This window comes from Pelophylax lessonae (genome assembly GCF_965119305.1).
Source record: "Pelophylax lessonae genome assembly, chromosome: 5".
Lineage (NCBI taxonomy): Eukaryota > Metazoa > Chordata > Amphibia > Anura > Ranidae > Pelophylax > Pelophylax lessonae.
Genome location: NC_138772.1, coordinates 183,374,014 through 183,399,729, shown reverse-complemented (window position 1 = coordinate 183,399,729; position 25,716 = coordinate 183,374,014). Strand labels below are relative to the sequence as shown.

The window sequence follows — 25,716 nt, the reverse complement described above, 5'->3', positions numbered from 1 at the left end:
CCCAGGCAGCACAATGTCTTGGGCCAGCCCTGCTTCTTACTTTCAGTTATTGGCTTTATAGGGATACAGTGATGTCGTCTTTCCATACTGAGACTTTTAAATAGTAAGTAAAGTAAATGAGCATTAGGAGACTGATAAGGTTACCTCGCTGTTCATGCTGCTTCCTTTATCCGCATGTTCCTTGTCAGCACATTTGTATGCAGCATACCTGTTTGCCTCTAATCTGCTCCTCCCTCTCCCAGTCGGAGTGCTGCTGTATATGGGACTGCAAGAAGCTGTTACAAATTTAAATACACACACCCACACACACACTTTTTAAATTCTTGTATAAAGATAGATCTATATAAATGTTTGTGGATTATTTCTGCCTGAGGTTCAGATTTATTTATAAATTCTGTACGGTATCGTTATGGCGTTTGTTATTAATTGTTGGCCTTAATTTACATGGGCAGTACCCTTTTGACAGCATGTAGCATACAATAAACATTACCAGTCTGGCAAGTTCTCAAGTGCTTTCCTTTCATGTTTTGCTTTTAACAGGATTGTGCATCATTGAATCCAATTTTCAGACGGAATCAGTTGTAACTCTGTCTTCTGCAAACTATCCATCCGCATTTCCTTCTAGTGAACGCATAACTTGGAAGTTCAACTTGCCTTCAGGTCATGCAGCTGTCGTCAAGTTTGTCAACTACACGACACCAGTGTGTGAAAAGAATGAGCTGGAAGTGCAATACTATCTACCAAAGCTGTCAACGTTAAAGCTGCATGAAAAGCAACCTGCAAATATACAAAATAACTTCAACTTTTCTTTGCAAAATTGTGCAGTGGACAAAAAGATCACAAATCAGCCTGGACTTACCTTGAATTTTATTGTCATCGTTCAGAAGACACCTGGAAGTAAGTGGTCATTCCATCAGTTGTCCTATAATTGCAAACACTAAAATTCCAGCAATTTGTTACAGGTTACAAAGAATGAAAAAGTTTAAAACATTTTTTTATTAAGGCAGTTATTTATGATACGCAGCTTTTAGCTTACTAAATCTCATTCAGTTAGGGTTTACAACAACTTTAACCACTTCAGCTCCGGAAGGTTTTACCCCCCTTAATGACCAGGCCATTTTTTGCGATTCGGCACTGTTACTTTAACGAAAAATTGCGCGGTCGTGCGACGCTGTACCCAAATACGATTGATTTGCTTTTTTTCCCGCAAATAGAGCTTTCTTTTGGTGGTATTTAATCACCTCTGCGGTTTTTAGATTTTGCGCTATAAACAAAAAAAGAGCGACAATTCTGAAAAAAAACACCATATTTTTTACTTTCTGCTATAAAACATTCCCAATAAAATAATTTAAAAAATCAGATTTTTTTATCAGTTTGGGCCAATTTGTATTCTGCTACATATTTTTGGTAAAAAAAATCCAAAAAAGCTTATTGTAATTGGTTTGCGCAAAAGTTATATCGTTTACAAACGATCCAGCGTTTTTTAGCGGAACTGCGACATTGCGGTGGACAGATCGGGCCCCTAACTGACATTTTTGACACTTTTTGGGGACCAGTGACATTAATACAGTAATCAGTGCTAAATAATATGCACTGTTACTGTATAAATGACACTGGCAGGGAAGGGGTTAACACTGGGGATGATCAAAGGGGTTAATGTATGTAATTACTGACTGTGGGGGTGAAGGATTCTGTGACAGGCATAGCGAGATCGGGATTTCAGCTTAGCTGAAACTCCTGATCTCTCCCTGCCTGTGTGACAGAAGACGCGCCTGCTTTGTTTACATAAGCAGACGGGTCTTCTGTCAGTTTCTCTGATGATCGCGGGAGGCCAGCGGCAATCACCGCCACTCCTCCCGCGGCCAACCTCCCGCCGTTTCTAAAGTAGATCTACTTGATTTTGAGCAGCTGAGCCGCCCTGCCGCAGTAATACTGCGGTGGGCGGTCGGAGAGGTTAAAACCTACATCCAGTCATTTTTTGCATTGTATATTTTGTAGTCTAACATAATATACACCTTTTATTTTGGGACAGATGCAGCTTTAAATTTGAACTCCAGGCAAACAGCCTGAAACCCAAATGAATGTACAGTATCTTACAAAAGTGAGACAACACTGAAGAAATTATACTTTGTTACAATGTAAAGTAGTGAGTGTACAGCTTGCATAACAGTGTAAATTTGCTGTCCCCTCAAAATAACCCAACACACAGCCATTAATGTCTAAACCACTGGCAACAAAAGTAAGTACACCCAAAGTGAAAATGTCCAAATTGGGCCCAATTGGCCATTTTCTCTCCCCGGTGTCATGTGACTCATTATTAGTGTTACAAGGTCTCAGGTGTTAATGGGGAGCAGGTGCGTTAAATTCTGTGTTATCGCTCTCACTTTCTTACTGGTCACTGGAAGTTCAACATGGCAAAGAACTCTGAAGATCTGAAAAAAATAATTGTTGCTCTACATAAAGATGGCCTAGGCTATAAGAAGATTGTCAAGACCGTACAGCAGTTTAACAGGACAGGTGCCACTCAGAACAGGCCTCGCCATGGTCGACCAAAAAAGTTGAGTGCACGTGCTTAGTGTCATATCCAGAGGTTGTCTTTGAGAAATAGACGTATGAGTGCTGCCTGCATTGTTGCAGAGGTTAAAGGGGTGGGGGGGTCAGCCTGTCAGTGCTCAGACCATACGCCGCACACTGCATCAAAGTGGTCTGCATGGCTGTTGTCCCAGAAGGAAGCACCTTCTAAATATGATGCACAAGAAAGCCCGCAAACAGTTTGCTGAAGACAAACAGACTAAGACAGTAATTACTGGAACCATGTCCTGTGGTCTGATGAGACCAAGATAAACTTATTTGGTTCAGATGGTGTCAAGCGTGTGTGGTGGCAACCAGGTGAGGAGTACAAAGACAAGTGTGTCTTGCCTACAGTTAAGCATGGTGGTGTCATGGTTCGGGTCTGCATGAATGCTGCAGTTCATTGAGGGAACCATGAATGCCAACATGTACTGTGACATACTGAAGCAGAGCATGATCCCCTCCCTTCAGCCACTGGGCTGCAGGGCAGTATTCAAACATAACGACCCCAAACACACCTCCAAGATGACCACTGCCTTGCTAAAGAAGCTGAGAGTAAAGGTGATGGACTAGTCAAGCATGTCTCAAGACCTAATCTCTATTGAGCATCTGTGGGGCATCCTCAAACGGAAGGTGGAGCGCAAGGTCTCTAACATCCACCAGCTCCGTAAAGTCGTCATGGAGGAGTTGAAGAGGACTCAGGGGCAACCTGTGAAGCTCTGGGGAACTCCATGCCCAAGAGGGTTAAGGAAGCGCTGGAAAATAATTGTGGCCACACAAATTTTGACACCCAAATTTGACATTTTCACTAAGGCGTGTACTCACTTTTTTTGCCAGAAGTTTGGACATTAATGGATGTGTGTTGAATTATTTTGAGGGGACAGCAAATTTACACTGTTATACAAGCTTTATACTCTCTACTTTACATTGTAGAAAAGTGTAATTTCTTCAGTGTTGTCACATGAAAGATATAATAAAATATTTACAAAAATGTGAGGGGTGTACTCACTTTTGTGAGATACTGTATATATGCAAGCTTTTTTACCTGCCATAGGATTTTTATTTCTGTCTGTCCAGTTCTGATATTTACACAGCTCTGCCACACAGTACAACCATGTTTTAGCAAATTAGAAGAGCTGATTTCTTTTTTCTGCTACAGTCTTACTTTTATTTGCAGGTGTCCTTATACCCCACCCTATTATGGGACAGTGCAGGAGAAACCGCACAATGATAAATGACCTGAATAGACCCCCCCAACCCCCCCTTCCCCTTCAGAATGCTGCTCTGTAGCCATAGTTCCCACTAAACATGATCTATAGCTTTGGAGGGCCCCATTACAGTGCTGAATCTACATATAACAACACGTAGCTTTTTCCTGTGGAGCATTCTGTAGCAGGGCTAGTAGCTGGTCCATATGCTTCAGGCTCCATTCACACTTGTGCAACTTGTTATGCGACACTAAAGTCGCACCCCATGTTTTTCAATGACAACCGTTTGAACAGTTTGAATATGTGTGACTTAAACTTTGGAGTCATACAAGTGTGAATGGAGCCTTTGTGCTGGACCACACCTGTCAAGGATAGATGGTGGTTCCAGTGTTAAAGCCTGCTGAAACCCACCAGAGCTACTGACTCCCTTTGTCATTTTAAAATGGCACCTTGGACTCAAGTGGTCAAGCTACATAACGCTCACTTGCCACTGTCTGGGGACATTTTAAAAATTTCATAATTTGCACAGAATAGGTTGCGTTTTCAAGTTCCATGCTTCTCAGTGTCATCTGTATGTACAACACTTTTTTTTTTTTTCCTGTTGCCACTCATTCTCTTAACACATTATAGCTTAGCAGATTCATCATTAGTTATCATTAGTTATCATTGTGTTGTAGCAAGAGAGGGTAGAACAAATGCATAGTTTGGGCTGGTATGAATTGCTGGATTTAAAGTGTCATTAAACCCACACCATTAAGAACGATCGATAAATGCTGTATTACATGCTGTGCATACTCAGTCACTATAAGATTCGTTTTCTGCATTCTGCAAAAACACCTAGTTGATCCTGCTGTTCTTTGTCTCCCCCTTTTGTCAATGTCCCCACTGCGGTTTGGGATTTTGCAGAGCAGAGTTGGCAGCTAGTGCACATGCTCAGTTTTCAGTGTATTTCTATCCTGAGCATTTCCTCATGTGAGCGTATGCACAGTGGTAAATGACAGCCCACTCCCTCCTTCCTCCTCCATACCCACTAAAAAACTAAACACATATGGGTGGGATAGTACATCTTGATTGATGGAGGAATGACCCCCCTTTTTTTTCCCCGTCAAATTTGTTTATTTAAATTTAACAGGTTAAACAAGTTCATCAGCGGTACAAGGAAATAATATATCTGAAAACAATAGATTAATTTAGCTCCTTAATATAACTGAAATTAATATATGTCTCTTAAATTAGTCATACGAATAATAACTTTGAAAATAAATTGCTTGAACTAATCAAGAGGCTGAAACCTCACATGAACTATAAAAGTTTGATGTAGTTTTAAACTAATAGTAAACTATGAATACCGGAAGTATTCAAAAAAGAGTGTTAAGGGTCTATTGTAGTTATGCAACATACAGGAGCATATATCGATAATTTGTAAAATTAAAGATAGTAATTAAAGGTCCTGTTACTTGAACCTGACGAGAGAGAAGAAAAGGAGGAAAAGGATTAAAGAGGGTATAATAGAAATAAAAATAGGGAATAAAAAAAGAGTAGGAAGAAGAAAAGCGAAAGGAGGAATCTCCGGAATAATGTGTGGTATTAATCATTTAATAGTTAGAATAAGAATGGGAATGTGATTGGAAATTACCAGGGCATCAACAGGGATTCATCAAAGTTGGAAGGTAAATATGTCACCCAAGGAAGTCATTATTTCCTAAACTTGGGTATTTTGTCTTGAGTTATAGCCTCTATTTTGGTATGAATCATAGCCTGATTAAGTCTATGCTTAGTTTCATGTAATATCAGGGTTGGGGATTTCCAGGCTTTAGCTATGGTTTGTTTCACAGCTGTAGTGACCTGCAGAAAGAGTTTGAACTGATTACGGGAAATAATTGTCAGTTTTTAATTTAAAAGCGCTATCAAAGGATCAGGATAGATGGGCACTGCAAATAATGTTGAGATCATGAGAAATATATCTTTGACTACTGGACAATTCCACCATGTATGAAGGTTTGATCCAAGATCAGTACAGCCTCGAAAACAAGATAAGGAATAATTGGGGGCAAATTTCACAATTTTGGTAGGTGACAAGTACCAACGTGAGAGTACTTGATAATTAGTCTCCAATGCAACTATATTTTGTGAACAGGATTTTGTAGTAATCCAAATCTTGTCCCATTCGGCTGTTTCCAGCGAAAGTCCAAGATCAGACTCCCGCTTTGTTACATATGAGGGTGGACTATAATGAATAAATGAAATAAGTTGGGCATAAAGATTCAAAATAAGTCCTTTAGCATGGGGGGTCATGTTTGCACACACTTTCAAAGCTTGATCACCTATCAAGTGCTAGTCCTCCTTAGATATATGGCATAAAAAAAGTTTTTATGAAGATACCAGAAAAGTTCTGTATTTGGAAGTCTAACTTTTACATAGGTCTGGAAACGTTGTAAAGGAAGTAGAGGATATCAGATCTTGTAGTATGGATAATTTAGAGGTAATCAATTTTTTAAAAGATTAGAAGTCCAAGCAGGGAAAAAAAGATGATTTTTAATAAACCATAAGAGTGGGATATGTGGGGTTTGAAGGCCATAAATCAATTTAAATCTGTCCCAGATGGTAAGGGAATGTTTAGTGACTCAATTAGTGAGTCTTTACGATTTGGATGGTCTTAACCATATGAGATTAGATATAGATAATGGGTCACAATCAATCGATACCAAAGCTACTCAGAGAAGGATTTGGCTGGTTGCATGGTATTTGGAAATTTGTGCCAGATGAGCCATATGGTAATAGGTGGATAATATAGAGAACCCAAGGCCACCTTTAATTTTTGGAAGGTAGAGGATTTGCTTTGGCAGGCAGGGTTTTGAAGAACCCCAAACAAAAACTGTCAATTTGAGCTGTAATATTCTTAAAAAGTATGCTGAAACAGAAATGGGCAGAACCTTGAAAAGATGAAGAATTTTAGGTAATATATTCATTTTAATAACATTAATTTTACCTATCAAAGATAAGGGAAGAGAAGACCATTGTGTTAATAAGTTAGTAATTTGGCACAAGATAGGGGCTGTAAAGAGTTCAGTAGGATTAGGTGTAAGCGTGATTCCTAAGTAGGGAAGGTTGGTAGTGGACCATGAGAAAGGAAGAGATGCTTGTGCTTGTGTACAGCTGAGGAGGGGGTTGAGATATAATCAGTGCTTTAGATTTTTGGGGGTTAATAGTTAGACCTGAGACGTGGGCAAAGTGATCAAGTTTACGAATAAGGTTAGGGCCGGAGATATGCGGGGAGGACATAATTTTACCTATCAAAGATAAGGGAAGAGAAGACCATTGTGTTAATAAGTTAGTAATTTGGCACAAGATAGGGGCTGTAAAGAGTTCAGTAGGATTAGGTGTAAGCGTGATTCCTAAGTAGGGAAGGTTGGTAGTGGACCATGAGAAAGGAAGAGATGCTTGTGCTTGTGTACAGCTGAGGAGGGGGTTGAGATATAATCAGTGCTTTAGATTTTTGGGGGTTAATAGTTAGACCTGAGACGTGGGCAAAGTGATCAAGTTTACGAATAAGGTTAGGGCCGGAGATATGCGGGGAGGACATAAAAATTAAAATGTCATCAGCAAATAGGCAAGGTTTTTACTGATGTCCAGCTAATTCAAGTAATTTAGTTGAAGGGTCAGAGGGAATTGATTGGGCAAGGGGTTCGATGAGTAAGGCTAATAGGAGTGGGGAAAGTGGGCAACCCTGGCGTGTACCTCCGATATTGAATGGGTTTGATATATATCCTGCATATTTGACATAAGCTTTAGGACTATCATATAAAGATGAGATCCAACTAAGGAAGTGGGGGCTGAATCCCCAACGTTGTAGGACATAATTCAGGTAGGGCCACGAAACGGTGTCAAATGTTTTTTTGATATCTAAGGATAAGAAGCAAAAAGGAATTTGACGTGACTTGGCAGCATGCGTCAGCAACTTTACCATTATCTCCTGATTGGTGCAGAGGGATGAATCCCACTTGGTCTCTGTGTATTAAAGAGCCTATTATTTTGTTGGAACGGGTTGCTAAGACTTTCGCTAGAAGTTTAATGTCCAGGTTATGCAGTGAGATAGGCCTATAATTGGAACTAGAGGTTTCATCAGATTGAGGTTTGGGAATCATTGTAATAATTGCTTTTAGAGATTCAGATCACAAGGAGTCTCCCTCAATGAGGGAATTGAGGGCTTCGGTCAATACTGGGGCTGGAATATGAGAAAATTTCTTGTATTATAAGGCTAAAAAGCCATCTGGACCCGGACGTTGATTTAATAGCTATCAAAATTTCACTAGCAGTAATAGGATTTTCGAGGCAATCACAATGGGCCAAAGGAATAGTCGGAAGTGTGATTTGTGAAAAGACCGAATCGGCTGATGCCTGATCAAACAGATTCTCCTTTTTGTATAAGGAAGCCAGATGTTTTTGGAAGGTATAAATCATTTTCACACGGTTGCTGGTATATGTATCTTGGAATATTTTCAGGTGAATTGGTTTGGAAGGACGATTTTAACTTTTTGAGGGCTCGTGCTAGAAGTGTGTCGGATTTATTGGCTTTGAGGTAAAAAGAATGTCTGGATTTACATAACAATTTATCTGCTAATTCTGAAGGGAAAAGATCAAGGTTAAGACGTGCTTTATCAAGTTGGGATTTGGTCATCGGGGCAGGATTCGATTAAAAGAGCACATGAGAGTCATTTAATTCAGCTTCTAGTTTTTGTTGTAGCAAAAGCTTTTCTTTTTTGAGGAAAGAGGCCTGACGATTACAAACACCTCAGAGCACAGACTTATGCACTTTTAAGAGTGTTAATGGAGAAATATCAGGAGTTTTGTTGTTGGTCAGATAGTCTTTTAAAGCATTTTCCAAATCTGTGGTGAGATGGATGAGATAAAATAGAGTCATTACTATGTCACGTAGGGTCGTGTGCCTTAGGAATTAGAGAAGTAAGTGTGGTTAGTACAGCACTATGGTCGTTCCATTTTTAGGGAATAATAGAAGAGGAAAGGAGTTTGGGAGTCATGCCTATTTTGATCAATATATGATCAATCCGGGAAACTGATTTATGCGGATAAGATTAAAAGGTGAATTGACGTTTTGCAGGGTTAATTTCATGCCTAGTAGAGAATATTGTTGGAGTAATTGTTGAAATGCATGTTTTCAGAAATACTATTGTGTTGTGTTGTGCGGTGGAATGCCACCAATACTCCTTGGGAAAACTTGGAGGTCTAAAGAGCTAAAATATTTAGGAGTCATTGTCATAGTAAAATGGGTTTCTTGGAGACCCATTATGTGCGCCTTTGTTGACGCCAAGGAGCGAAAGACTTTATTGCGCTTTTGCGTTATATTAAGACCCTGTAGGTTTAGTGTAAATACATTCAAGGGGGCCATAAGAAGGACAAAAAAGATATAGTCATGAAGTGTATTTATGAATTGCATAGCCACATACCTCCAGGGAGGGGCAAGAACCGGTAAAGAATTAGAGAAAAGGTAAGAAGAGGGGCAGAAATAAAAATGATATAGTGAATCAACAATAATGTTAACTATGCAATTTTTGGAAAAAAAAAAACTATGCAAACCGCGAGTAAAAATGTGGCGTGCTGGGTGCACGATAATCACAGACCCAGAGGCCAAATATATATATATATATATATATATATATATATATATATATATATATATATATATATATATCTATATATATATATCCAGAAAAGTCCTCTAAAAGAACAGATGGGAGGAGTACCCATGGATTGAAAGGTGGGGAGAGCAGTGACAGTCTCCCGAGACCGCAACAGCCGAAGCTAATATAAATAGGAAAAGATAACACCTAAAATAGGTGATAATATGTAAGGAATAGGGGAAATAAAAGGGAAAGAGGGGTGGGTAGGGAAGAGTAAGGAAGGGGAAAGTTGAGAAATAATGAGTAGGAATTCATTATATATCAACGTAAGATATTCATTTGCAAACAATGTCACCTATTGGTTAACAGATCAAGCGAACAGAAATTGTTATATCTGTGTTCAAATAGAATTTCCAGATTATCCTTAAACTTATTTAATACTAACTTTAATAACTAACATTACAATAGTTACTTTCAAGGGAGTATCTAGCTATCTGATAACCGTAACACACACAAAAAAAATTATATAGTGTGTGTGTATATATATATATATATATATATATATATATATATATATATATATGTATATGTATATGTATATATATTTTTTTTGTGTGTGTGTATGCGTGTGTATGTATAATATAATATAATATAGATAGATAGATATGTGTGTATGTATATATATATATATGTATATATAATATGGGGGGTAAATGGGGTTATGTGTATAAAACCCAAAGAATATATTTCTTGGGTTAAAAGAGGTAAGGGATAAGAGTGAACTCTGTTTTAATACATGGGCTCATTGATAGATAAGGGGTAATGGTAACAACCGTAACCCACAGATTAGGCTACGTAAGGGGTATTTTACAGTAAGAGCAATAAGATTGTGGAACTCTTTCACAAATGGTGGTAAGTGTGGGGAGTATGGCTACTTTTAAAAGACTCTTGGACATACATCTCCAAGAACAATACATTCAGGGGTATGGGAAATGAATACATCCACACACACCACACAGGTTGAACTGGATGGACTGTTGTCTTTTTTCAACCTCAACTACTATGTAACTATGTAACTAATTTATGAATTTAAAAAATCAGTCCATAGTGTCTAAAGAGGCCTTGTCAGGTGCATTGAGGCGACTACGCTTAGAGGAACTTGGAACTTTGTCAGCCACTGTCATCTTTAGTGCTGGAAGACTCTCGTGCAGAGTTAGATGTAGCACATCAGCCAGGCTCATCAGAAATAGGTGATAATTCCATGAGATTCAAATATTGTAGAGCAGGATTCCCAAACTACGGCCCTCCAGTTGTTTAGGAACTAAAATTCCCATCATGCCTAGTCATGTATGTGAATGTCAAAGTTTTACAATGCCTCATGGGATGTGTAGTTCTGCAACAGCTGCAGGGCTGTAGTTTAGGAATCCCTGCTGTAGAGTATTTTGTAATTCATCAGATGATCAGCAGGGCCGGCCTTTGGGGTGTGCGAGCTGTGCGGCCGCACAGGGCGCCATGGGCAACAAGGGCGCCGTGCGGCCATCACAGCTCGCAGAGGATCAGGCGATTCAGGGCGCACAGCGGGAGGTGAGCGGCGACTGCGGCCTGGACAGGGTTAACACAGGCCGCGGCCGCCGCTTACCTCCCGCTGTGCAGCCGTGCCTCGGTCACCTATTGTTGCAGTGAGGCGAGCTGTGTATCTCTCACACAGCTCAGCCTCCGATCCTTCCACGCTGACTTCCCGCCCACACATCCCCGGGAGTGTGGGTGGGCGGGAGGAGGAGAAGGGGCGGGGCGAGGAGGAGCTGACGATCTCTCCTCTGGCGTCAGTGCAGGGAGGGAGGAGAGATCGTCAGCTCCTCCTCACCCGCCCCTTCTCCTCCTCCTCCCGCCCACCCACACTCCCGGGGATGTGTGGGGGGGAAGTTTAAAGAAAAAAAAAAGCTGCAGACAACGTAAAGTAAGTGACATCTCTCTCCTTCAAAAAATGTAAGGGGGGGGGGCTCTGTGTGAGGAGGGCTATGTGTGGGGGTCTGTGATGTAAGGGGGGGCTCTCTGATGTGGGGGGCTTTGTGTGGGGGGTCTGTGATGTGGGGGGCTCCGTGGGGAGGGGGGGTCTGATGTAAGGGGGGCTTTTTGTGGGGGGTCTCTGATGTGAGGATGTGAGGGGGGCTTTGTGTGTGTGTGTAGGGGGTCTCTGATGTTAGGGGGGCTTTGTGTGTGTGTAGGGGGTCTCTGATGTTAGGGGGGCTTTGTGTGTGTGTAGGGGGTCTCTGATGTTAGGGGGGCTTTGTGTGTGTGTAGGGGGTCTCTGATGTTAGGGGGGCTTTGTGTGTGTGTGTGTAGGGGGTCTCTGATGTTAGGGGGGCTTTGTGTGTGTAGGGGGTCTCTGATGTTAGGGGGGCTTTGTGTGGGAGGTCTCTGATGTGCGGGGGGCTCTCTGATGTGCGGGGGGCTCTCTGATGTGGGGGGCTCCATGGGGAGGGGGGGGTCTGATGTAAGGGGGGCTTTGTGTGGGGGGTCTCTGATGTGAGGGGGGCTTTGTGTCGGGGGTCTCTGATGTGAGGGGGGGATTTGTGTCGGGGGTCTCTGATGTGAGGGGGGCTCTGTGTGTGGGGTCTCTGATGTAAGAGGGGCTTTGTGTGGGGGGTCTCTGATGTAAGGGGGCTCTGTGTGTGGGGGGTCTCTGATGTGAGGGGGGCTTTGTGTGGGGGGGGTCTCTGATGTGGGGGGGTCTCTGATGTGGTGGGGGGCTTTGTGTGGGGGGTCTCTGATGTAAAGGGGGCTCTGTGTGGGGGGTCTCTGATGTAAAGGGGGCTCTGTGTGGGGGTCTCTGATGTAAGGGGGGCTAAGTTATTAGTGATCATAAAAAAGAAAAGTCAAATAAAGTGCAAAAAAGGTGCAAGAAAATGCGTGCGGGGGGGGGACGCCACGGGATTAGCTCGCACAGGGCGCCTGATCACCTAAGGCCGGCCCTGATGATCAGCAGGTATATTTGGTACTTTGGTAGGTGAAACGTAGAGAAAATGGGAATCCCCATTGATAAGATATCTGATGCCGCTGAAGAATTTGAAGGAGGGGTTTCAAAGCGTGTCGTTTAGCAACTGTAATTGGGGAAAGATCAGCAAATAGCTGGTAAGAGTGCCCCTGGAAAGTGAGAGAATCCTTTCCCTGTGCTGCAGCCAAAAGTTGTTCTTCGTTGCAAAAATAATGGAATTTCGCAATTATTTCATGCGGTGGTCCTGCAGATTTGCGCGGTGTTAAAGGCCTGTGGATCCTATTAATCTCTAAACGTTCAACAAGAATTGACGGCTGTAATTCTTGGAATAAAGCAGTCCTGGTTGACTGCAGATCAACAATTTCCTCAGGAATCCCCACAAATACGCAGATTAGAGCAACGTGCTCCATTTTCAAAATCCTCTAGACGTGTCTGCAAAGTAAGGTTTTCCTCTTTAAGATTCTCTAATTCACAGATATACGCTGACCTAACTCACGTATTTCTCCTGTCATGCTTTCTGTTATATGCAGGGTTCGTACGGTCATGAAAAACCTGGAAAAGTCATGGGATTTTAAAATGACACTTTCCAGGCCTGGAATAGTGTTGGAAAATTAACTTAACCTAACAAAGTTTTGGAAAAGTCATGGAAATTATTTGTTGCATATGCAGAAAAGAGAGAAAGTCGCCACTTAGTGTAGCATGTAAATAATTTTATTGACACTTATTAAGAAATGACATGGAGGTGTAAGAGTCTATCATAGCTCGGCGTCCTTCCGGGTCCGCGGTGTTTCCGTCCCTGAGGCTGGCCAGCAGCCGGGAGATGACACTTGGGGAGAACTAATCAGGGGACTCAGTGTGATCGAGGCAGCGGTGAAGCGCATACCTAACTGGAGGGCCGTACGCACGTGATGACGCAGGGGGGTAACCGGTTTCGTAACATGCGTGAACCATTACTTAAAGGTCATCTCCCGGCTGCTGGCCAGCCTCAGGGACGGAAACACTGCGGACCCAGAAGGACGCCAAGCTATAAAGATAGATGCTTACCTCCATGTAAGTTTTTTTAATATGTGTCAATGAAATTATTTACATCTGTTACACTGAGTGGCGCCTTTCTCTCTTTTCTGCCTGTTCGTGGGACTGTTGCTTCGGCCTAACAAAGAGCTGCCCTCAATGTAAGCTCCGAATTTGTGAATCTGTGCCATCCATACCAGTCCGGCTGCACCTTATCCATCATGACTGCCTGAACTGAAGCTTTATCCCCAAGCAGGAGCGAGTATCAAATCTTTTTCTTTCTCCAGTATATTTGAATATAGTTCATAATATTGGTTAAATTACAATAGTTACATAGACATTTCATGAAACATTTGGTCATGAATATTTACTTGAAGTCATGGGAAAAGTCATGGAATTTTATTTTTAAAAATGTGTACGAACCCTGTATATGGTCAGAGGTCTGCCTAATGCTTTTTGCAACATTTTTTCAAATTGTTTTATCATGTTAGGGTGCAGTGAGTCTGCTTTCACAGCTTGCAAGGAGGCACCACTTTCTAAGTCAGATTCCTCAATCTGACTGTGAAAGTGGTGAATCACCTCTTTTTTATTCTAAGACACGGGCTGGAGGGGCATGACACAGGACACCCACACCATGTTATTGTCAAAAAATAATAAAGATTTTATTGTAAATATATATTTGTATGACAATTTAAAACCGTTTATTAATATTAAAGTGTTAGTCCACCCTGAAACTAAAACCCCTGCATCTATAGACATCCACAATCTAACACTAACCTATCTAGCCCTGTAAAGAAGGAATTCGTATACATGCCTTTTTTTTAAACCGATCCGATTCGATCTCCAGCGGCGAAAGCTCTGCAGAGGACACAGCCGACAACGGTTATGAAATGAATGGGGAATGACGTCACCCTTAGACTTATTATGGGGCTTCCGTTGTCGGTTGTGTCTTCTACACCCGCCTCTACAGCGAAACCGCAGCTGATAGCTCAGTGTGGGATCGGGCTGGATCGGCTTCAAAAAAGGTTTGTATACTGATTTCTTCTTTACAGTGTTAGATTGGTTGGTGTTAGATCGTAGATGTCTGTAGATGCAGGGATTTTAGTGTTAAGGTGGACTTCTAGACTAGAAGCTCCTCCTGCTTATGTTTCCCAGCAGACAGGCTGGGAGAGCTGGGTCATGTGACAGCTATATATCAATTAGGAACAAGGTACTTAGATGTTTTTTTAATAAAATTACAGTTCCATTATCCAAATACAGAAATAGAAGGGGCAATGTAAATTAAACAGTGTGTGTTTAGTATCACTTTAAAGAAGTAGTAAGAGGAGTTTATTTTAGCTTTAAGATATAGGCCACTGAGTTGAAAAGACAAGCAGGGTCTATTATGAACAGTCGTCAATTCCTGCCCAGTTCCAACCAAAGCTAAAATATGTTGTATGGTGAAGTTCTGCTTAAGGCCCCTTTCACACGATCAGACCGATCAGGTCCGCCTGTCTGTTTTTCAGGGGGACCTGATCAGGCCACCCATTCTCCTCTATGGGGAGGCGGATGTCAGCGGATATGTTCGCCATCTGTCCAGCGGGTTGGACAAAAATAGACATGCTGTCCGTTTTCATCCGATATCCCCATAGAGGAGATCAGGACTCTGACAGGTCCGTCTCTGCAAAGTGAGTGGAGGTGGACCTGTCATCTGCCTGCTCAGGGGGGATCAACATGCACTCCATTGTAAATTTTGAAAGCAAACATTTCATCTAATAGCGAACACCGTGTAGCCAGCTGTTCTCGTTTATTAGCCACAAAATGAATGTTCTTTGACTTGCAGTTTCTTATTTCTATTGATTTTAGTAGAGCGCATAGGTGTGAGTCCAGCTATATACTGCACAATGTATTGCGTTATAATGTACTGTATACAGAGGATATTGGGATTTTGCAGCATGGTAACATTTTTTTTCTGTCGGCAGATAATCTGTATGTACTAGATTTGACAAAGGAGACAGACTTGCGTGTGCGTATAGGAAAGCGGAAAGTTGTTGGACGTCGGTTTACCCCAGTCTGTGTGATCTGTAAAGGACCTGAAGATTGTTCACCTGAGCTGGAGATCGAAGGAGGGAGATACTACAAAATCTCTTTTCTCTGTCAAAATATGCAAAGCCTGACGGTGGAAGCTGTAAAGGAAATATGTAGGTGTTCATAGTTTGCCAATCTTCTTGCTGTTGGGTCCATTTATTAAAATTTTTGATCAGTTCCACTTTCATGCAAGGTCTATTGAACCCTTTGTAAAATGCAGGGCAAGTGTCGATTTAAAGGTCAAAATAAATTGGATTATTTTATTTGTACAGAACAGGACAAAGGCTGGATTTTCATAAACTAGAAGGAAGAGATGCACCTCTGGGACTTTAACAGTTTGAAATATAACACAAATTTATTAACCACTTGACCTCCAGAAGACCATGACCAGACCATTTTTTGCTATACGGAACTGTGTTACTTTAACTACAAATTGCGCGGTCTTGCGGCACTGTATCCAAATAAAACGTATGTCTTTTTTTCCCCCACAAATAGAGCCTTCTTTTGTTTTGGTATTTGATCACTCCTGCGTTTATTATCTGCGCTATAAACAAAAAAAAGTTTGCCAATTTTGAGAAAATATAAAAACAAACAGTGTTTTTTTACTTTCTGCTATAAAACGCATCCAATAAAGAATGTAAAAAAATTCACATTTCTTTATGAATTTAGGCCAATATGTATTTTGCTACATGTTTTTGGTGAAAACAAATCCCAATTAGCGTGTATTGATTGGTTTTTGCAAACGTTATAGCATCTACAATTTATGGGATATGTTTAATAGAATTTATATTTTATACTAGTAATGGCGGCGTTCAGCGACTTATAGAGGGATTGCGATATTGCAGCGGACATTCTAACACTAACTGACACTTTGACCAGTGACACTAATACAGTGATCAGTGATAAAAATATGCACTGTTACTGTACGGACAGTGACTAGATAGGGGTTAACTGCGTGCCTAGCCACTGTTCGTGTTTACTATGTGTGGTGCTTTGCAGGAACACAGAATACATCCCCCCCCCCCCCGCCTGTCAGAACAGAGATTTGCCCGCCTGTCAGAACAGAGATTTGCATTGTTTACATGGGCATATACCCATTCTGTGTAGTTTAATGACAATCGGTGGGTGCCGGAGGACATTGAGTCAAAAAACAAACAAAGGGCGCACCAGCCTAGCGCATTATCCTCAATAACAGGCTTTATTAGTTAAAAGTATAAATACTCACAAACAAAGGTGTAAACAAACACATCCAATCCTAACATTTAAGAACAAACTATATTCGGGACCAATGTCCTCAATATATGATGGCTGACGCGTTTTGAGGCTTAGCCTCTTCTTCAGAGCCTGAGATTCTGAAGAAGAGGCTAAGCCTCGAAACGCATCAGCCATCATATATCGAGGACATTGGTCAACTGATTCTGTTTTTTCTAAATGTTCGGATTGGATGTGCTTGAGGATAATGCGCTAGGCCGGTGTGCCCTTTGTTTTTTGACTCTAGTGCCTTCAGACAACCCCAGTCTTAAAAGGGCAGCAAGGCCGTGGCCATTTGAGAAGCCAAGTGTGAGTTTCGTTGAATAACATCTTCCATTAAGTCGAACAGAGGGGCCCTGTCTCTGAGCGCAGGAGAAAGGTGCTACGGCATCGCATTTTTTGTCTTGGAAGAGGACATCGAGTGTATGGCACCTGCAGATCAGCTTCTCCTGTGAATTATGCCAGCAGAAGCGTCATGCCGGCGGCGTGCACGCACCCTCTGCAGGCGTAAGTCCAGAATCAAGTATATATGTGATTTGGTGCACAGTTGCGGCCCTGTAGTAGTTTATGTAAAAAATAAATATACTTTTACTGTACAGAAAATTAAAAAAATCATCCTGTGAGTATAAAAAAAACGATATAATAGCTCTAACAATGCCATGAACATAATCCCCCTTATTGGAATAATACATCCATCCAAGAACATATAACCGTCATGAAAAGTAAATCTAAGAGCCCCATATAAGGGGCTCTCATATGTACTTGTCATGATCGTTAGGGGCTCCTATATGTACTTTTCATGATTGTTAGGGGCTCTTATATGTTCTTTTCTTGATTGATGGGACTCTTATATGTACTTTTCATGATCGATAGGGACTTTTATATGTCAATTTGATGATTGTCATTATATGTTCTTGGGTGGATGTATTATTCCAATATGAGGTATTATGTTTATGGCTACAGTGCCTTGCGAAAGTATTCGGCCCCCTTGAACTTTTCAACCTTTTGCCACATTTCAGGCTTCAAACATAAAGATATAAAACCTGTAATTTTTTTGTGAAGAATCAACAACAAGTGGGACACAATCACGAAGTGGAACGAAATGTATTGGGTATTTCAAACTTTGTTAACAAATAAATAAAAAACTGAAAAATTGGGTGTGCAAAATTATTCAGCCCCTATACTTTTCAGTGCAGCAAACTCTCTCCAGAAGTTCAGTGAGGATCTCTGAATGATCCAATGTTGACCTAAATGACTAATGATGATAAATAGAATCCACCTGTGTGTAATCAAGTCTCCGTATAAATGCACCTGCACTGTGATAGTCTCAGAGGTCCGTTTAAAGCGCAGAGAGCATCATGAAGAACAAGGAAAAAACCAGGCAGGTCCGAGATACTGTTGTGGAGAAGTTTAAAGCCGGATTTGGATAGAAAAAGATTTCCCAAGCTTTAAACATCCCAAGGAGCACTGTGCAAGCGATAATATTGAAATGGAAGGAGTATCAGACCACTGCAAATCTACGAAGACCTGGCCGTCCCTCTAAACTTTCCGCTCATACAAGGAGAAGACTGATCAGAGATGCAGCCAAGAGGCCCATGATCACTCTGGATGAACTGCAGAGATCTACAGCTGAGGTGGGAGACTCTGTCTATAGGACAACAATCAAGTCGTATACTGCACAAATCTGGCCTTTATGGAAGAGTGGCAAGAAGAAAGCCATTTCTTAAAGATATCCATAAAAAGTGTCATTTAAAGTTTTCCACAAGCCACCTGGGAGACACACCAAACATGTGGAAGAAGGTGCTCTGGTCAGATGAAACCAAAATCAAACTTTTTGGCAACAATGCAAAACATTATGTTTGGCGTAAAAGCAACACAGCTCATCACCCTGAACACACCATCCCCACTGTCAAACATGGTGGTGGCAGCATCATGGTTTGGGCCTGCTTTTCTTCAGCAGGAACAGGGAAGATGATTAAAATTGACGGGAAGATGGATGGAGCCAAATACAGGACCATTCTGGAAGAAAACCTGTTGTAGTCTGCAAAAGACCGGAGACTGGGACGGAGATTTATCTTCCAACAAGACAATGATCCAAAACATGAAGCAAAATCTACAATGGAATGGTTCACAAATAAACATATCCAGGTGTTAGAATTGCCAAGTCAAAGTCCAGACCTGAATCCAATCGAGAATCTGTGGAAAGAACTGAAAACTGCTGTTCACAAACGCTCTCCATCCAACCTCACTGAGCTCGAGCTGTTTTGCAAGGAGGAATGGGCAAAAATTTCAGTCTCTCGATGTGCAAAACTGATAGAGACATACCCCAAGCGACTTACAGCTGTAATCGCAGCAAAAGGTGGCGCTACAAAGTATTAACTTAAGGGGGCTGAATAATTTTGCACGCCCAATTTTTCAGTTTTTTATTTGTTAAAAAAGTTTGAAATATCCAATAAATTTCGTTCCACTTAATGATTGTGTCCCACTTGTTGATTCTTCACAAAAAATTACAGTTTTATATCTTTATGTTTGAAGCCTGAAATGTGGCAAAAGGTCGCAAAGTTCAAGGGGGCTGAATACTTTTGCAAGGCACTGTATGTCAGAACTATTAAATAGGTTTTGTAATACAGGATGATTTGAGGAATTTCCTGTACAGTAAAGTATATTACTTGGTTTACATCATTAAAAGTATGTTATATTTCAAACTGCGTTAAAATCCCAAGGGTGCATCTCTTCCTTCTAATTAATGTTATTTGGGGACGAGCAGTTTATACTCTTATTGACTTTATTTTGTGGAAGGCTGGATAATCATAGACCTGGGTTATAGGCTGCTGCCTTCAGGTTATTGGACACTGGCTAAAACTTTGCTGGACACACCTCCTAAGTGTACTGCTATAACCCTATCCCACGCCACTCCATAAATCCTCCGTTATTTGCTAGTGTCTTTAGATCAGTGGTCTCCAAACTGTGGCCTTCCATCAATTCTCCACTGCCTTCTTCTATAGAAAATGAAGCAATATATCTGGACTACTGTAACTTTGGTAATACTATGATATGCAGTCCGCCCCACTGTAGCAGTGACGTGTACTTTTGCTTTGGGCACTGAATCCTGCTTGGACGCTTCAGAGGGCACCACATGGCACAGAAAGTCTAAAGGAGTATAATTGCTTTACATTCTTCAATAACGATTGAATCCAGGTGTATCATAATAATTTATTGCAGTTATGATTAGTGATAGATTGCTGCCGTTTCGATGTTGATTACAGTTAAAACTAGACCATTTTCAGCCTAGCGTTTTTATTATAGAGACACTGGAAGGCTTATGTGACGCCAATAGGTCTGAATGCAGATGGGCCTTGTGTGGGTTCCTTTACTGTCATGTCTGAATATACTACTCTACATTTATTGTAAGTGGTGCAGGACACAGAGTATACATACAAGACTAAATCTTTGTGCTTCACTTGTTGCTGCCTGGAGGCTCAGTAGTGTTGATGTGCAACCTAGGATATTTGCTCTATCTTTTGTGCTAAATACTGATCATTTTATTAGCCTACTGTTTATTTTAACATATTCTTTGCAATTTTATTTTGTGTTCTTAGCATGTTGGAATCTCAGAACCTGCAATATCAGCAACATGGCCCTTAACATTCCTCAATCATTCATTAATTTTCCTGTCCGCCTAGAGAGTTTTACCTGGAGACTGCTAGCACCACAATACATCAGTACTGAAGTAACCTCTAAATCTATGTTCCTGCAACAAGATACCCAGGATAAACCCTGTAACTCAACTGCTTCCGGTTTTACTTACGAAATCATCAGCTCCACCAACAAAGACCAGTTTAGAATTGGCACATTTTGTCCAAATGGGTCCTTTGAAGAGGTTCAAATGAGAGACAATGTTACCATAATTATGCATATTCCACAACAGACAGACATGCAAGAACTGCAGAAACATGACCTACATGTGTCCTTTGTGTCATTCATTGAAGGTATAAGAAACTATGTAAAAGAAAGTTTAAAAAGTTGGAATGTTACCATGACAAGTAAAACTGAAAAACTGCTAGCAAGCATGCAATGCATCAAAGCCTGGTAGGCTACTAGTGCTGGCCATTGCAATCGCTTTTTGTCCCTGAGATAATGGTCACCAAGACAATAAACATGGTGACTGTACCCAAGCAATACCCACAGCAAAAAAAAATCTAACAGGTTTTGGTTATAGATGAGTTTTGGGTATTAACTAGTCCTATCGCAAAAAATACATTCCCCAGTAAAAAATACACGCAAAAGAGCAAAATATACTTTAAATTTGCCTGTCCCGCTGTCAGTACTGCCAAAAAACTGCTCCTTTGGTGCGGAATCATCCCCTTCCTCCAAAAAAAAAAGCTAATAAACCAACTCTTCAGAAATGCCAGTCTCAGAGCTGGAGTCTCAGAGCTCACTGTTTCCGAACGCTGACCTTCATGGCATTACTGTCTTTTGTAGTGATGTTGGAGGTCAGCAGGAGGAACCAGTGAGAGTAGCAAGAGACCACTGGAAATAGATACTCCCAGGAGTGTTGGTTCCCCAGTAAACTTTACAGGTTGTTTCCTCAGCAATAGAGTAGCCTTTGACAGTATGGGACTCTGTCCCTTTGCAGCTATACATTTTTGGGGGAATTTATTTTGGAGACAGGGTGGCTACAAGGGAATAGGTTATGGGTAAAGTGTGCAGGGTTAAGGGCTTTGGATATAGGCCAGATGTTTGTTGTAGTGAAGAGGGAGATGAAAAACTTTAGATAACGGATGCATTTTTTAAATCTGCAGGCACACTTTCCGCCACTTTTACCTATAGGTAAGCTTATAATATATTAGTAATGTAGAAGCACTGGTGCGCTGCTATGGCTGGCTAATTGTGTAATAAAACCACAAAGGATAAAGTATTGTGAATAAGTAAATATGTGAATTGTTGCTACCACCAAATGAAGTACTCATAAACTTGAACAAATGAATAAATAGTGTTGAAGTGATCCACTATTCTGTGTAGACAACAATGTATACTAAATAAATATCCACGATCATGTTGCAATCAATAAACAAGTACATATCCTTAAAACAAATCTAGAACCAAAATAGAATTGTGATTCATTTTGAATAAAGGATTAGTGCCAAACGTGCACCGTGGATCAAAATTGCGAAGAACAATGTGGAAAGATGAACTCATAAAGTATTATATATATAAGTATATATATAAAAAAATTTATGGAATGTTCTTTCAATAATAAAAGGTAAATCTGTGAGTCTCTTAAACATGCAGTGCTTCTTCATTAAAAAACTTCAGTGCTCAATGTGAAAGATCCATCCACCTGCTATCCACCTTTGAGTGCAATGCGCGGTAACCTGCAGCACAATGGTATTGTGCACTATATAGTAAACCAATCCACCTGGGGGAGTCCAATGGCTTCCCTTGTACCCTCTTTTATTCAGAGTGGAAAAGCTCCACGATTGTATATAAACAGAGTGATTTCATAGTGTAATATGTTTAAAAAAACATTTATAAATTTAAAAACTTCATCCAGAACACTCTCACGTTTAGATAGGTAAAAAAAAATTGCATGGAATCCAATCAGGTAAACTTTTTATGTGCCGTGAGCGGCTTCAGCTCCCCGGCTGCCTGACACGGATCGTAGTATAACAGATAAGTCTGACCTCACTGGCTCCTACGCATTGCGTCACTGGTCACGTGACTTCCTGAGGAAGTCGCATTACTGGTAACGGGACTTCCTGAGGAAGTTATGTGACCAGTGACGAAATGCATAGGAGTCAGTGACGTCAGACTTGTCTGTTTTACAACACAGGTCGTAGTATAACAGACAAGTCTGATGTCACTGGCTCCCACGTAATGCGTCACTGGTCACGCAACCAGTGATGCAATGCATAGGAGGAGCTAGTGACATCAGACTTGTCTGTTATACCATGATCCATGTCGGGCAGCTGGGGAACTGAAGCTGCTCATGGACACATAAAGATCCTAAACGTGAGTGTCCTGGATAAAGTTTTTTTAATTAACAAATGTTTTTTTTTATAACATACTACACTAGTAAATCACACTTATCTATATACAGTCATGGAACTTTTTCACTCTGAATAAAGGAAGATTCAAGGGAAGCCATTGGATCCCTCCCCCCCCCCCCCCTCCGGTGGATTGGTTTACTATATACTGCACAATACCTTTGTGCTGCAGGTGAGCGTGACTGGCACTCAAAAGTGGATAGCAGGTGGATGGAACTTTTTTTTTTTGAATGAAGAAGCACTGCATGTTTAAGAAACTCACAAATTTACCTTTTATTATAGGAAGAACATTCCACATGTTTTTTCATATAAATAGTTTTGAGTTCATCTTTTCACATTGTTCTTGGCAATTTTAATTCACGGTGCACATTTGGCACTAATCCTTTGTTCAAAACAAATCACAGTTCTATTTTGGTTCTAGGCTTGTTTTAAGGATATGTACTTGTTTATTGATTGCAACATGATCATGGATATTTCATTAGTATACATTGTTGTCTACACAGAATAGCCCACCACTTCAACACTATTATTTAAGCTAATAACATAGCTTACCTGTAGGTAAGATGAATATCTCCCAATGACTAGCAGCCGATGACATCACGGGTGCATGCACACTTTGTTCTCAATGAACGGCATACTTGAGTATGCGTCTATTGAGAGTGCTGTGCCGCAATCGTGGCTCGCACGGGAGTGACATGATCGTGGCCCTGCCAAACGTCCAGAGCTCTCAAACCCAGAAGGAAGACCGGGTGAAGATGAAGGTCCTGTCAGCAGTAACAGCACACCGCTGGAGGGCTTTGTTTTACAGGTAAGTCTTTTATAATGTGCTAGTAACACATTGACATTCCATTGCAGGGGGAACTGGCAGGTTTTTTTTTTTCATTAGGATTTACTACCGCTTTAAGTGCAATGGAGTGTTTGTCACCTCCCAAGGCTCCTTTTTTTTTTTAAGTACTTTAATGTAGGGGACACTTTTAGATGCAGGCTTTTAACTTGTTAGCAGCAGAGACCCTCTGCTGACAACTGTGAGCACTGGACTCCTTGCACCAGAAGATATCTAATCTTAGGCCCTGTCATTCAGTGCTGACTAGCTGCTTCTATTGCCTGTAAACAGTCAATCTCCTGGCCATAGGTGTGCACAGCCTATTGCATTAGGGTGTGCACCTCAAAGTTTGTACACATGCATGTGTGTATATATATATATATATATACAGATGGCGTCAGTAGGGCAGTGGACGGTTTCAGTAGAGCAGTGGACAGTGTCAGTAGGGTAGAGATTGGTGTCAATAGGGCAGTGGACAGTGTCAGTAGTTTTTATTGTTATTTTATTTTTTACAATTTATTTTTTTTACAATATGTAAGGAGCCCCGTATGGTGGGCTTTGCTGAAATATCAGGGGTTTAAATAGGGGAAATCTGTGCCACACAGGGTGATTAGGGTGTGCCCAGGCACACCTGGCACCCCCTGTGCGCACGCCAATGCTTATGGCGCTGGAGTGCTATAACAAGCCCCCTTACTAATAATTGTATGCTTTATGTGCAGCTGTCAGAACCGGCCAACAGCAAGGGTAGCCAGAAAAATGGTTTGTTTGACAGCTAAAATAATTTTTTGAATACAGAAAAAATGTTTACATATTTTTTTTCGCTTTACTTTTTAAAAAATTACTTTCATTTTTTTTATTTACGGTACATTTGAAACCTTGAGTTTATTAAAATCTTCTATCCAGCCTACAGATGAAGCTGTAATATCCTTGTGTTCTCCCAGATATAGCCGCTGTCAATAATGCTGGTTGTACCCATCGATAAATTTGGGTACACTCAGCCTGCCCATACATGATTTGAATCCTGGCTGGTCCATGCTGAATCCGGCCAAGATTTAAACAGTCTATGGCCTGCTTTTGAGAACTTGGGTGTGCAATCACAGCAGTGACCTTTTATCAAATGACATGGTAGGATGTCTCCATCAGACAGTGGGAGCTGCTAAGCTTACTTTTTTTCCTGAGTTATAATTAGTTAAATCTTGCTGAGCCTATCCAAGTGTCTCGGTATATTCCATACGTGTTAGTAATACCTACAGTTTATTTATCTGATCAAAAGTTTTTGGTGCCTCCTTGCTTTGAGCCACCAAAAACGTTTGATCAGTTTATAAGGGATGTTGGCAAAACATATACAAATCTAGGCCACTTGGAGAATCCTAAAAACCTACACAGTTTATTTATCTTGTCATCATATTGTACTGAAACTGTGCTCTGTTACCGGCTAGGCATATTATTTTTTCTCTTTATTACAATAATACTGTAATAAACTGTAGTGTATATATCTATCATTTATTACAGTATAATCGTAATCTTGTTAAAATTGTCCCACTTTTTTTTTTTTGTTTTAATACACTGGAAGATCTGCGTCAGTACTTGGAACCTATTTGCAATTGTGACTATATTTAAAAGTACTGAATTGTTTAGATGATCCATTTTTCCAAACATTTTAGCTGTTTTTTCTTTTACAGAGGAGTGTATATTCACAGCATCCCCGAAACCTGGAGAAACTATTTATATTCAGACTCCAAACTGGGACTCTGGGCTCCCAGATTATGTTTCCCTTTCGTGGAATATAAAAGTACCCAGGAAACAGTTCGGCCGACTGAAGTTTGGAAATGATAAATTGGATGTATCTTGTGAAATGGGCCGGGCATATGTCCGTGTAAAGGAGGAGAAAGACTATGGGCCCGGCATAGTACAGAGGGATGAGCAGCAGCTACCAGGTCCCCTTGATTTGTATTCTTCATTTTGGGTAAACATCTCCAATTGCAAACCCTGGACTTCTACAAAGAAACTTAAACTAAACCTGTCCATTACCTTAAATACATTTACCACAGGTGAGATGTGATAAGGGATTGTGGGATCCATCTTATACTCATTTACTTTTCCT

The 25,716-nt window shown here is 40.9% G+C and overlaps 1 protein-coding gene across 1 annotated transcript in view; it reads left to right on the top strand.

Moving 5' to 3' along the window:
* Positions 1–25,716, top strand: part of CDCP1 (CUB domain containing protein 1) — a 131,044-nt gene that overhangs the window by 89,831 nt on the left and 15,497 nt on the right. The window contains exons 4-7 of the mRNA XM_082258409.1: positions 541–897; positions 15,386–15,604; positions 20,342–20,731; positions 25,295–25,663. Coding sequence (XP_082114535.1) covers positions 541–897; positions 15,386–15,604; positions 20,342–20,731; positions 25,295–25,663 — 1,335 coding nt within the window. The remainder of the gene's footprint in view (positions 1–540; positions 898–15,385; positions 15,605–20,341; positions 20,732–25,294; positions 25,664–25,716) is intronic.